At 36.6% G+C, this 13,930-nt stretch overlaps 1 protein-coding gene across 9 annotated transcripts in view; it reads left to right on the forward strand.

Annotated features, from left to right (window-relative positions):
• The window catches only part of LOC121373850 (glutamate-rich protein 6-like), a 43,347-nt gene that overhangs the window by 12,695 nt on the left and 16,722 nt on the right, over nucleotides 1-13,930 (forward strand). For 8 of the 9 annotated variants that reach the window (XM_041500630.1, XM_041500667.1, XM_041500659.1 and 5 more), the window contains 5 exons: nucleotides 624-751; nucleotides 2,381-2,523; nucleotides 4,594-4,674; nucleotides 9,829-10,145; nucleotides 11,528-11,595. In XM_041500630.1, the coding sequence (XP_041356564.1) occupies nucleotides 624-751; nucleotides 2,381-2,523; nucleotides 4,594-4,674; nucleotides 9,829-10,145; nucleotides 11,528-11,595 (737 nt within the window). The remainder of the gene's footprint in view (nucleotides 1-623; nucleotides 752-2,380; nucleotides 2,524-4,593; nucleotides 4,675-9,828; nucleotides 10,146-11,527; nucleotides 11,596-13,930) is intronic. The other variant, XM_041500677.1, reaches the window with a different exon arrangement.

The raw sequence follows: 13,930 nt of genomic DNA on the forward strand, positions 1-13,930 counted from the left end.
AAAAAATATTTTTAAAGAAAGATTTTAACTTAAAAAATATAAAACAATGCTTAGGTGCGCAGACTTAGATGCCACCAGTGAAATTGGGGAAGAATTAAAATAATTTTAGTTTTTTAATGGTAAGCCCTGTGGCTGGATTTTGCCAATGTTATATTGTAATATTGTGCATTGAGTTCTTGGGACATGAGTGTATAGCAGAACAGGCAGCCTGTGTGAATCGGTTCCTGAACCACCTGTTCAGACAGGTACTACAGCCAGATGCGGTCATATAGCAAAAAGCTGAGACGGAAATGTTCTTAATTTTGGAGAAAAATAAATGCTTAATAATATATAATATATATTCGCAATGGTATATGTTGTTATTGTCAATGAGAACTCATTCTATTAGCAATCTTCATTTGATGTTGGGCAATTTAACATGGATTTCAATGGTTCCTGCCTGAAAGAAATTTTTGGGTATTGCGCTATGGAATTGAATATTTACAATGTGTGTGCTGAATGCAACCAAAATAAAATCCGCAAAAATATTCGGGTATAGTGCCAAACCCAGTTTACCCTCTGGCAGAAACCCTTTTGTAAATATGTACTTAGAACTTTTTTTAAATTTCGTCTTTAATTTTCAGAATTAGAAAAATGAACTTGTTAACATACGATGGACGTGAAATCGTGCTTGTTACCACGGACACACAAACCGACTGGGATTGGGTTGATGAGGCAGCCAATGAGGAAACACAGGAAGTACCCAGTGAAGGTAAGGTACATACATGTAACTCTACTTGATGTGGAGTTTAAGGTCTCACTACACACATCACTTCCGGGTGAGAGTTCATTCATCACGGTCCACTATAGTTCCTAATTGTGACACAAGTTATGGTTCACATATTCACTTCTAGGAAATGGTGAAGAATTAAAACAATATGTATGTTTAATGGTAAGCCTTCTGGCTGTGTTTTGCCCATGCTATTTTGTATTATTGTGCATTTACCTTTTGGGACATGGGTGTATAGCATAAGAGACAGCCAGAGTGTATCAGTTAAGGAACCACCTGTTCAGACCGGTACTACAGCCAGATGCGGTCATATAACAAAAAACTGAGATGAAAATGTTCTCAATTTTGGAGTGAAAATAAATGCTTATATAATGTATGTTCACAATTGTGTATGTTGTTAATGCCAATGAGAACCCGTTCTATTGGCAATCTTCGTTTGAAGTTGGGCAATTTAGCATGGGTTTCAGTGGCAGATGACATCTGTGTAGTGAGACCTAAGTTGTAGTCTGTTAAATCTCCAAATACAAATTGCATTTATATATAAAAAAAAAAAAAAAATTAAAATGCCTAACCAGATAACATGTTGTTTTTAAAATCTTGATTAGCGATATTTCTAGTCAATTGAAAATTGATTACCGGTACCATCTACTGTTTAATGTTTTAAAATTGTGTAGCAATCTCTGAAACGTGCATAGCGAATCACGCCACGGTACTGAACAAAATGTTTCCTGCTAGCAGCTAACCATCTTCATAAATCAAGGCTAATATTCATTCCTCGTATTCAGCCTTGATACATGTAGTCAAGATTACTTATATCCACTACTAGGACCCTCTATTGGAAGAAAATTTGTAACACCGATTATGTCCCTTACACGATGACATCGCTGACCAATCACAGCATCGGTAACATGTGACAATCTTGAAAGCAATATCAGTGTTCGCCCGCCAACATTGAGTTTACATAACAAGGGAATCTATAAGGAGCGTTGCGATTCGTTGCAATCAGATCTCATCGCATCCAATGAAATTTAAGCATTTTGTGGCACAATTTTTTGACTACATGTATCAAGGCTGAATACGAGGAATGAATATTAGCCTTGATTTATGAAGATGGCAGCTAACATACATACATATACGTACAAGTACTTTAAAAATTGGGTTGTGTTTACAAGCAAAACGTTATTTTTAAATTAAAGAATGGCCTAATATGTACTCGTTTGTTAGACCCCTACCGGTCCAACTGGAGGGGACTATAGGTTTCATCTCCGTCCTTCTGTCTGTCTGTCTGTCTATCTGTCTGTCTGTCTGTCCCACATGTAGTTTTCTGGATATTGTTTTCAGAACGCCTTGAGATATTTTGTGTGTAGCTTTATCATGCACTGTTACAGATCACGTTTGATTTTCATGGTGATTTACCCATTTTTGATAGAGTTATGGCCCTTGAACTTAGGAGATATGAAAATTAGTTTTCCAGACTTTTGTTTTGCAATGCATGAAGAGAGTCTGATATTGAGGTTAAATGTACATTGGAAATTGGGTTGTGTTAACAAACAAAACATTATTTTTAGATTAAAGAATGGCCTAATACATGTAGGTACTTGTTTATTTTAGTGGAAGTTAAAGAGGCCCCCCAAGAGAAGGTGGAGGTGGAAGAGCCAGTACAGGATGACCGGATAGTGGACGCAGGACCATACACGCCGTATAGCGACGAGTTCGGCATTCCCATCATGAATGTCAGCTCTGACTCAGAAGATGTAAGTAAATGTTTGTTTTGTTTTTTAAATAAATATTTATTGTCCCAGATAGCAGTGTCTGAGTTGGGAGTCCCGAATCACTGCTTTACATATATATCCGTGTTCTAAGCAACAACAAAATGTGTTAAAAATAACAAAACTAATAGAAACTGATTCAGACTTAAAGGGCGGGACGTAGCCCAGTGGTAAAGCACTCGCTTGGTGCGCGGTCAGTTTGGGATCGATCCCTGTCTGTGCGCCCATTGGGCTATTTCTCGTTCCAGCCAGTGCACCATGACTGGTATATCAAAGACCGTTGTATGTGCTATCCTGTCTGTTGGATGGTGCATATAAATTGCTACTAATTGAAAAATGTAGTGGGTTTCCTCTCTATGACTGTGTCATATGACTATATGTTTGACATCCAATAGTCGATGATTAATAAAAAAATCAATGTGCTCTAGTGGTGTTGTTAAACAAAACAAACAAACTTCTGATTCACACTAAAGTTCAACACATGCATACAGCAGGACATGGACAGTGATCTACAATATAACTATATTGTTATGATCCGAGATTTAAACGAGAACAGAGAAACTAGCGAATAAGAGGGATGGGATGGGATGGGAACTCTATTTACGTGCCCATATCCACATAAGTTCAGGCATGCCCACCTCGGATTTAGCTTCTGACTTTGCCAGTGACCAACTCCGGGGCAGGAGGGGTATAAAAGGGAAGAGAATCAGAAGGAAGAAGAAGATTTTATTATAACCATGCTGTAAGATGGTGTGAGGTTGTGTAATAACAAGGAGTGGGATAGGGATGTGTTCACTGTGGATAACGGATGAAATTGTGTGGTCAGTCATCTGGTTGAATCGGCCTCGGTGGCGGCGTGGTTAGGCCATCGGTCTACAGGCTGGTAGGTACTGGGTTTGGATCCCAGTCGAGGCATGGCATTTTTAATCCGATACCGACTCCAAACCATGAGTGAATGCTCCGCAAGGCTCAATGGGTAGGTGTAAACCACTTGCACCGACCAGTGATCTATAACTGGTTCAACAAAGGCCATGGTTTGTGCTATCCTGCCTATGGGAAGCACAAATAAAAGATCTCTTGCTGCCTGTCGTAAAAGAGTAGCCTCTGTGGTGACAGCGGGTTTCCTCTAAAAAACAATGTCAGAATGACCATATGTTTGACGTCCAATAGCCGATGATAAGATAAAAACAGTGTCAGAATGACAATATGTTTGACGTCCAATAGCCGATGATAAGATAAAAACGGTGTCAGAATGACCATATGTTTGACGTCCAATAGCCGATGGTAAGATAACAAACAGTGTCAGAATGACCATATGTTTGACGTCCAATAGCCGATGGTAAGATAAAAAACAGTGCCAGAATGACCATGCGTTTGACGTCCAGTAGCCGATGATAAGATAAAAAACAGTGTCAGAATGACCATGCGTTTGTCGTCCAATAGCCGATGATAAGATAAAAACAGTGCCAGAATGACCATACGTTTGACGTCCAATAGCCGATGATAAGATAAAAAACAGTGCCAGAATGACCATACGTTTGACGTCCAGTAGCCGATGATAAGATAAAAAACAGTGTCAGAATGACCATGCGTTTGACATCCAATAGCCGATGATAAGATAAAAACAGTGTCAGAATGACCATGCGTTTGACGTCCAATAGCCGATGATAAGATAAAAACAGTGTTAGAATGACCATACAGTTGACGTCCAATAGCCGATAAGATAAAAAACAGTGTCACTTCAGAAGAATTAATCAGATTGCTTTGTTATTTAGATGCATTTGATGAACAGATTTTTGTTGAATTTATTTTATATATGTACTAAAACTATTAAATAATGCATAAAAATGTGAAATAAATATGCAGAACTTCACATACATTGTTTTCACTTCCTATTTATTGCACAAGTTTATTTTGCGCAAGAGTATATACCACGAGACTGCATATCAGTCAAGTGATATGTTCTTTCGCAACATAAACAATGAACATTGTTTTGTGTTACTAAAGAGGAAAGTCAATGTTTATTATGATGAACATTATTTCATGTTACTAAAGAGTTCAGATGGGGAGTCCTGGAGGAAACAACAGGAGAACCGCGATTACCTGCCAAGTATTGGGCCACCACAAATATTACAGGTAACCTAGGTAACACGTGTGCTGCACGCTGCTGTCTTTCCTGGCTTCTGCTAGCACTCTTCTCCATGGCTTCCATTCTCAATGTGCATTTTTCCTTCACTACACACTCTCTGTTTTGTTCTGTCTTCTCCATACACTGTGTAGTGTTTGTCTTCTCCATAAACTGTGTAGTGTTTCTGTCTTCTCCATACACTGTGTAGTGTTTCTGTCTTCTCCATACGCTGTGTAGTGTGTCTGTCTTCTCCATACGCTGTGTAGTGTTTCTGCCTTCTCCATACGCTGTGTAGTGTTTCTGTCTTCTCCATACGCTGTGTAGTGTGTCTGTCTTCTCCATACGCTGTGTAGTGTTTCTGCCTTCTCCATACGCTGTGTAGTGTGTCTGTCTTCTCCATACACTGTGTAGTGTGTCTGTCTTCTCCATACACTGTGTAGTGTTTCTGTCTTCTCCATACGCTGTGTAGTGTTTCTGTCTTCTCCATACGCTGTGTAGTGTGTCTGTCTTCTCCATACGCTGTGTAGTGTTTCTGTCTTCTCCATACGCTGTGTAGTGTTTCTGCCTTCTCCATACGCTGTGTAGTGTTTCTGCCTTCTCCATACGCTGTGTAGTGTTTCTGCCTTCTCCATACGCTGTGTAGTGTGTCTGCCTTCTCCATACGCTGTGTAGTGTTTCTGCCTTCTCCATACGCTGTGTAGTGTTTCTGTCTTCTCCATACGCTGTGTAGTGTTTCTGTCTTCTCCATACACTGTGTAGTGTTTCTGTCTTCTCCATACTCTGTGTAGTGTTTCTGTCTTCTCCATACACTGTGTAGTGTTTCTGCCTTCTCCATACGCTGTGTAGTGTTTCTGTCTTCTCCATACACTGTGTAGTGTTTCTGCCTTCTCCATACGCTGTGTAGTGTTTCTGTCTTCTCCATACACTGTATAGTGTTTCTGTCTTCCCCATACACTGTAGTGTTTGTCTTCTCCATACACTGTAGTGTTTCTGTCTTCTCCATACACTGTAGTGTTTGTCTTCCCCATACACTGTTGTGTTTCTGTCTTCTCCATACACTGTGTAGTGTTTGTCTTCTCCATACGCTGTGTAGTGTTTTTGGTTTCACTGTGTACTGTGTAATGTTTTTGTTGGGGATTTTTGCATGCACTTTGCAGTGTAACCGCTTTTCCACAATAAAATGCTTTTAAATTGTTTTGTGCACTGTGTATTGTTTTTAATTTCTGTTTAGTTCTATCTTCTCTGTGCACTGTTTGCTCTTTCTCGCATTGCTTGTAGCTCTACCAGGTCTTTTGTTAAATAAACCACAATAACCAATTAGATACACTTATGTCACGATATGACACAATACACATCGCAATACATAGCCCACGATATGATACGATACGATACGCATCGCAATATGTAGTCCACAATATGATATGATATAATACACATCACAATATATAGCCCACGATATGATACATATCGCAATACATAACCCACGATATGATACACATCACAATACATAGCCCACGATATGATATGATACGATACACATCGCAATACATAGCCCATGATATGATACACATCGCAATACATAGCCCACGATATGATACATATCGCAATACATAGCCCACGATATGATATGATACGATACACATCGCAATACATAGCCCATGATATGATACACATCGCAATACATAGCCCACGATATGATACATATCGCAATACATAGCCCACGATATGATATGATACGATACACATCACAATACATAGCTCACGATATGATATGATACGATACACATCACAATACATAGCCCACGGTATGATACGATACGATACACATCACAATACATAGCCCACGATTCGATACGTATCACGATACCCGTTTCACGATGTGTTCCACGTAAAAACAAGAAGTTAAAGCTCAAGTGAAGTGATTTAAAAATAAGAATTAAACCTGATAAAATTAAAACACTGATTAAAAACAGTTTTAATGTAGAAATACCACATTATAGACATATTGATGTAAGCAGTCACATATTCTCTGTCTGCTTTCTGTTTTTTTAAAGGAAATAAGTTGTCAATAAGTATATACTAGTACAAGTTGGTGTTGGTAAATGAATATGGAATTAATATAGGAATCGGTACATGGTCAAAATAGGAATCGATACACAAGCAACGGTATTGTGTATCGTATCATCAGCAGTAGTATCATGATACATCGGTTTATTGTGACACCCCTGTTAGCAATAGTCACCAATACTAATTATCAGGGGTGGGAATTCTCCTCAGATCAGCTGTTTTCCTCTCATGGAACACTGCGTTTCCTTGCATTTTAATCGTCCTTTTCTCCAAAATGTGTCAGATGGCACAGATTTTATCCTTGGGTTTCAAGAATTTTTGGGACCCCTCTAGATTTCTTCTTTTTTTACAGTTCACCAATTCCCACCCCTGAATTATTAATTATAGGACCATGTTTTATTACACAATATACAATATGTACTGAGGCCAGTTTATAATGTTTGCTGGTGTAGTTCTTTATTGTTTTTTTAGATAGTATTAGTTGAATGCAGTCTGTAGTGTTTCTGCATTATTATAGGGGTTTTAAGGGCAAAATCTAGCTACATCTCACCTGAAATGTTTGTGTCATAGGATCAAACCACCTCATATTGTTTTTATCCCAACCTAACTCACTGGTATGTGCTCTCTGTCTGTGGGAAGGTGTACATGCTGTTATTGGACAAATATAACGAGTTACCTCTGAACACTATGCCAGAATTACCAAATGTTTGACATTCAATGGTCAAGAATTAATTAATGTGTTTATTTGGTACCATGAAACAAAACAAATTTTAACTTTTTTATGGGTTTTTTGTCCTTCTGTCTTTCTGCCTGTCTGTCCGTCCATCTGTCCCACATATAGTTTTCCGGATGTTTTTTTGTTGTTTTTTTTTTCTTTTCTTTTTTTTAGAATGTCTTGATATATTGAGCTGAAATATTTTGTATTGCTTTATAATGTACCGTTACAGATCAAGTTTGACTTTCATGGCGATTTACTCATTTTTGATGGAGTTATGGCCCTTGAACTTAGGAGATATGAACATTTTTCTCAGAAAGCTTTGAGCTATTGACCTGAAATTTTATGTATAGCTTTATCATGTACTGTTACAGGTCAAGTTTGACGTTCATTTTTGACAGAGTTATTGCCCTTGAACTTAGGAGATGTGAAATTTTTTTTTCACAAATTAGTTTTTTCAGAAGGCCTTCATATATTGAGCTGAAATTTTGTGTATAGCTTTATCATGTACTGTTACAGATCAAGTTTGACCTACATGGCAATTTACCGATTTTTGATGGAGTTATGGCCCTTAAACTTATGAGATATGAAAATTGGCTTTCCAGACTTTTTTGCATGATGATATTGAGCTTTTGAGTATTTAGCATTATCATGTACTGCTACTTATCAAGTTTAACTTTTATGGTGATTTACCCACTTTTCACAGAAGTGTGGCCCTTGAATTTAGTTGTTACCAAAAAAAATTGTGTTTGGTAGGGGACATGTATTGCTTTAGCAGTACTCTCAGAATGCTTGTTTTACTATGTATTGTTTAATAATAAAAGTCATAATGTAGGTCACATGGAAAAAGTATATGTATCTTATATCATCAGTTTGATAACTTACATAGGTATTATCTCTAAGTAAATTAATATGTTTGCACTTAATAAGTTACAAAAGTAAGTTTCAAAATTAGACTTGTTGTAACACCTTTTTAACATCAATGATTTGAGACAAACATGGATAAAAAGGTAAAATTTGTATTATTACTTCTGAAAATGAAGAATTCTCAATATATTTGAAATACTTTTGAAGTTAAAGGGACATTCCTGAATTTAATGCATTTTTTAAAGTTATTATCGACTAACAGAGACGTTTTAACGATTGTAATTACATATCAAATATATTTTTTCTGCATAAAATATGTGTGGATGTATATTAAATGTGTTTCTGATTGTTCCAATATTTGTATTAGGTTAAATTTGATTTTATTTTCTAAAATCCAGTTTGGGCTTCTTACAAATATTAAGACGACCAGAAACACATTGAATATAAGACACTGATATTCTAAACAAGAAAATAATTTTAATATGTAAGTTTAATCATAGAAATATTTTATTAGTCGGAAACATCTTACAAATGCAGCAAATTCAGGAATGCCCCTTTAAGATGGACAGCATAAGCTGATTGTGAAACTGGTTATCAGAAAGCATATCGTGCAGTTTGCCCAGCATTTGCTGCCTACTCCCAGTGAACTTGTAGTCTTGATCAGTTTGTTAGTGACTAGGACTGGGGAAGATCTTTATTTTATCCTTTAGCAATCAGAGTTAAACATATACAGTGAAACCCCTCTGAAGTGGACACCCACAGGACCAAGTAAAAAGTCTGCTTTTAAGGGTGTCCAGTTTACAGAGGTTATTTTTTTATTTTTTAAAAAAGGGAACAGTGAAACATGTCTGGTTTTGAGGGAGTTTTGGTTTACAGAGGGTCCAGTTAAACAGGTTTCACTGTCAGGGTTTGTGCCAGAGGGTACAATTGATCAAATTAGTAATATGTACCCTAAAATCTAGGAAATTATTAGATAAAATTTCGTCATTTTCAGAAAGATTATACTGCTGTTTAAAATTTGTCAAAGTACATGAAATGTAGTGTACAATTTCAATGGATTTCAAACCCTATAACTACTTAATAGTGGCACTTGTGTTCTGTTTAGTTTTCATTACATACCCTCAAACTATTTTATACCAGAAAGCCTGACTGTATATCCCTTTCCTGTGGCAGGGGTGGGACATAGACCAGTGCTAAAGTGTCTGCTCGATGTGCGGTCGATCTGGGATCAATCCCTGTTGGTGGGCCTATTGGTCTATTTCTCATTCCAGCCTGTGCACCACGACTGGTATATTAAAGGCCATGGTATGTACTACCCTGTCTGTGGGATATTGCATATAAAAGATCCCTTGCTGCTAATCGAAAAGACTAGCCCATGAAGTGGCGACAGCGGGTTTCCTATCTCAATATCTGTGTGGTCCTTAACCATGTGTCTGACGTCATATAACTGTAAATAAAATGTGTTGAGTGCGTCGTTAAATAAAATATTTCCTTCCTTCCCTTTCCTGTGCAGTATTTGCGAGAAGCGGACAAGCCCCAGGAGGGCAAGGGGGACGATCTGATGGACGAGCTGGGTCTGTTTGGAGGAATCTGCGAGTTCTGTGGACAGCAGATCAAACCATTCCCGTCGGTGGAGAGACAGCAGGAGTTGCCTCCGGACGAGCTGTACTGCTGTGACCAGTACCGCGAGTTCGTGGAGTTCGCAACTACCACCGCCTTCGATCTGGAGCTGGAGGTGAGGAAGCAGCAGAGAATGATCAGCGTCAAGCCTCACGCCCACTTCGGAACGAAGAAAGACCGCAAGGCTGCTAAGGAAAGAGCTGTGCAAAGGTATTCATTGATGTTTATACAAAAAATCTTCATGTATTTATGAAAATATACTGTAGATCCTGAAATTAATGTGATCAAAAAATTAATGCGAAAAATGCAAATTCATGTTATTCGCATTAATAATATTACATATGTGTCCCACATTATTTAAAAAAAATAAAAATTCTAATATATATTTATAAAACAAAATTGGAAAACAATTCGTGGTAGGCGAGACAGACTAATTGTTGAACACTCCAGCAAGATGCCAGCCACGTGTGACGATTGTGGGGTCTTTAACCACCCTGTCAAAAGCCGGCACAATCCATCGTGGTTGAATGGGTTTTAGGATGCTAATATTGCGGTCGACTGTTTCTTTGTCTTTACTGTTCAAGTTCCCTGTAACTTTGTTGGCATAAGTTTAGTCAGATTTAGGTAACTATACATGTTACGTAAATGATTGGCACAAAAATATGCTTTGAGTTGATCTCACCAAAAATAATAGGGACTAAACAGGTTAACTGATGTTTCGTACATGTATTTATCAAAGTATATACATATTCCACACATTCATAAAATATATGTATATTGCATTGGGTGGGATGTAGCCAAGTGGGAAAGTACTCCCCAGATGCCCAGTTGGTCTAGGATCGATCTCTGAGACGGTAGGCCAATTAGCCTATTTTTCTTTCCAAACAGTGCACCACAATTGGTATATCAAAGGCGGTGATATGTGTTATCCTGTCTGTGGGATGATGCATATAAAAGATCCCCTTGCTTCTTATGGAAAAATGTAGCGAGTTTCCTCTTCAAGACTAAATGTTAGAATTGCCAAATGTTTGATATCCAATAGCCGATATTAATAAATCAATGTGTAAACTTGTTTTTATAAAAAGATATGTATATTCTATGTATTTATATAAAAAAAATTTTTTTTAAATTGTAAAAATACGTGACTGTATATTCCATGCATCAAATAAGATGGATATTGCAGTTTATGGTCCTCTTTTAAAAGGACTAGCCAATGAATTAGTGGTGTCATTAAACAAAGCTAACTTTCCCCAGTAACACAAATTAGTTTGTGTAATTTGTCCTTTAATATTTTTAGAGACAGAGAGTACCCTTTTAACATGCCCCTATACCATTAAGGTTTCAGGCATGTCTACTCCAGGCCCGGCCTCTGGATAGCCAGTGGCCTGGTCCGGGACATATATTTAAAAAACATTTTTGTTAGAAGTGTAATTCTCCAACCCTGGCTTTTAAAAAAAAAATTAAAGTCCTCTTGTCCCTCTAAAAACACATTAGTCTTATTCAACTTACTGTACTAGCACAACAACAATGCTATACGACCCTGAGTTGTAACCTCCACTGCAGAATTATCTCCCCTTGTTATAATTTTACAGAATGCGTGACAGAGAACTTCAGAGACGCAAACAAGAGGCAGAAGGAATGCAGTCGAGTTTGTTTTCACGTAAGTACACTAACTTTAATGTGTATGCTAGTCCAGGTAGCCTATATTTGTTAAACTCTGAAAAAGGAGGACATTTTGCAACATATCCACAAAATGCCTGAGTTACCCATATGTTTGTGTTGTCTGTGCTAACCAGTATTGTAGAATGCTGCTTCTTTGGTGCCGTCATTGGGTACGTAACCTTTGCAGTGTGGTCTTTTGGACTCTGTCTACTGTAGAGGTTACAAACTTGAATGTGCTAATGTTTAGTCATTAAGGTTATCCAATTTTCCACAAATATTTTTAGTATTTACAGTTAGTCAAAGATTTCTCCTGATAGTTACAGTTATGTCACAGTTGTTTTAGAGATTTGTCATAGTTTAACAGTTTCTAATACATATAGTTGTCTCCCTTTTCACTGTTATAGTTTAAGTTTTAATGAGTATTGCTTTTACGTTCTTGAACAGGCTTATGTTTTTTCTTTTCAATTCTAGAGTACTAGCATATTTTACTTGCAACTTGAGTACATAGTTAGTATTTTTATGAATAACACTAGACCTTTTATGCACAAATATGTTGAAAATGCCCATACACTAGTTACTTGGTGTCATATTTTCTAATTTTATTCTGTTTAATGACAACTTTTATATGGGAATTAAGAGATAATTATTCTTGAGAATTATTAAAATTTTACTCTTTCACTTATTTCATTTCTTGACTTACATTTTACATTTTCTTTTCTTTTTTCATGTTGATTTTTATTTATCTATCTTTCTTGTCTTGTGTTTTTTTTCCTTTTTTTTTTCTTTTCTATCTCTTCTTTTTTAAGACACAACTCTGCAAATATAGACACTACACTAGCGAGAATAAAACTTGGCTTTCTGTCTTCTGTTTTTGACAAAACCCTAAAAATATAGATACTGCTCTAGCACTGTAGCAAGGATGAAACAAAACACTTTCTCACTTAACTGCTGTTTATAATACACAACCCAGACATTGGGCTACACAAATGTATAGCTATAATATACAATCTGACCTTCTGGGGCCTAATTCACAAAGTTCTTTTAGGCTCTGTTAGACAACTTGACACCCAATAGCCGATGTATTTTTCATGCAGGGGTGTCATTAAACATTCATTCATTCTGTTAAACAACAAAGCATCCTCTTTTTAAGTCTTTTAGTATTGAACTGTGAGATTGCAAAGTTGCGAGAGTTTAGTGAATTAGGCCCCTATTTTTTTTTATACAGTGCAACAAATACTGACCCTAGCCAGAATAAAACTTGACCCCACAAATAGAGATGCTAGTGAGAATTAAAACGGACCTTTTCTCACTTAACTCTAGTTTATAACGAAATCTCTCAAATAGGCCTACACTACACTAATGAAAATTAAATGTTACTTTTAACTTAAAGGCATACTGTTACGGATTTAAGGACCTTATTTCTCTAAAAATGGATAATAACTAAAAATTACATTAATTGTTGGAACCCAAATCTAGCTATTGCATCACCTTAACTGAACCATAATGGAGTGAAATCTATGTCATCCCTCTCGGCAATTTTAGTTTTTGAATTCTGGACCATTGCCATAATTCAATTATTTTTACAAAATATCATTAATAAATGGAGTATTGTGGTTATTAAGATGGTTGAATAGAGTACATTTAGGGACAGATCAAATTATTTTTGTTCAGGTAATACTTTGTTAAACCATTAAATAGGTCAGTGGTCTGTGACAATATGTTTTTAAAGCTGGGGGTTTTCAGTACACAGTGATTTTTGTGATTAGGACTCTGAAAGCTAAAGTAGTAGATATTATGGACTGATGTCACTGACATTATGTAGGAACAAATTACTCTTTAAAATATTTCTGCATCCACAAATTCCTTTAAAAAAAAAATCTATATAACGTATATTTGTATTTATCATATAATATCTTACATTTTCAGTGCAATCAAAGTATGTGATATTTTTCAGATCACATACTTTAAGAATTTGATAACTTTGCAAATTAGATGTAAATTAGTCGAGGTATCGGCACTAGGTTTATTGACATTTAAGCAAACGTACTTGGGTGACACTCCATGATTGACGTAGGCATTCATAGTCATCAAATAAAAACATTTCAATGGCAATTTGACACTGAAAGCTGTCTAGCGTTCAGAAAACAAAAAACGTTAGGCATAACTTTATTTTGATGTAAGGACATCCAAAATGACATCATTCAAGTTTGACTTCATTTCCATTCAAAAATACACCGCGCCACATATGCTTATGTCATTTGAATATCTAGTAATGGCGGACTGGAATTAAAGTTGCATGTACAGTTGTATTAAGCTTGAGCTTATATGATAAA

Source organism: Gigantopelta aegis, chromosome 1, assembly GCF_016097555.1.
Source record: "Gigantopelta aegis isolate Gae_Host chromosome 1, Gae_host_genome, whole genome shotgun sequence".
Classification (NCBI taxonomy): Eukaryota; Metazoa; Mollusca; class Gastropoda; order Neomphalida; family Peltospiridae; genus Gigantopelta; species Gigantopelta aegis.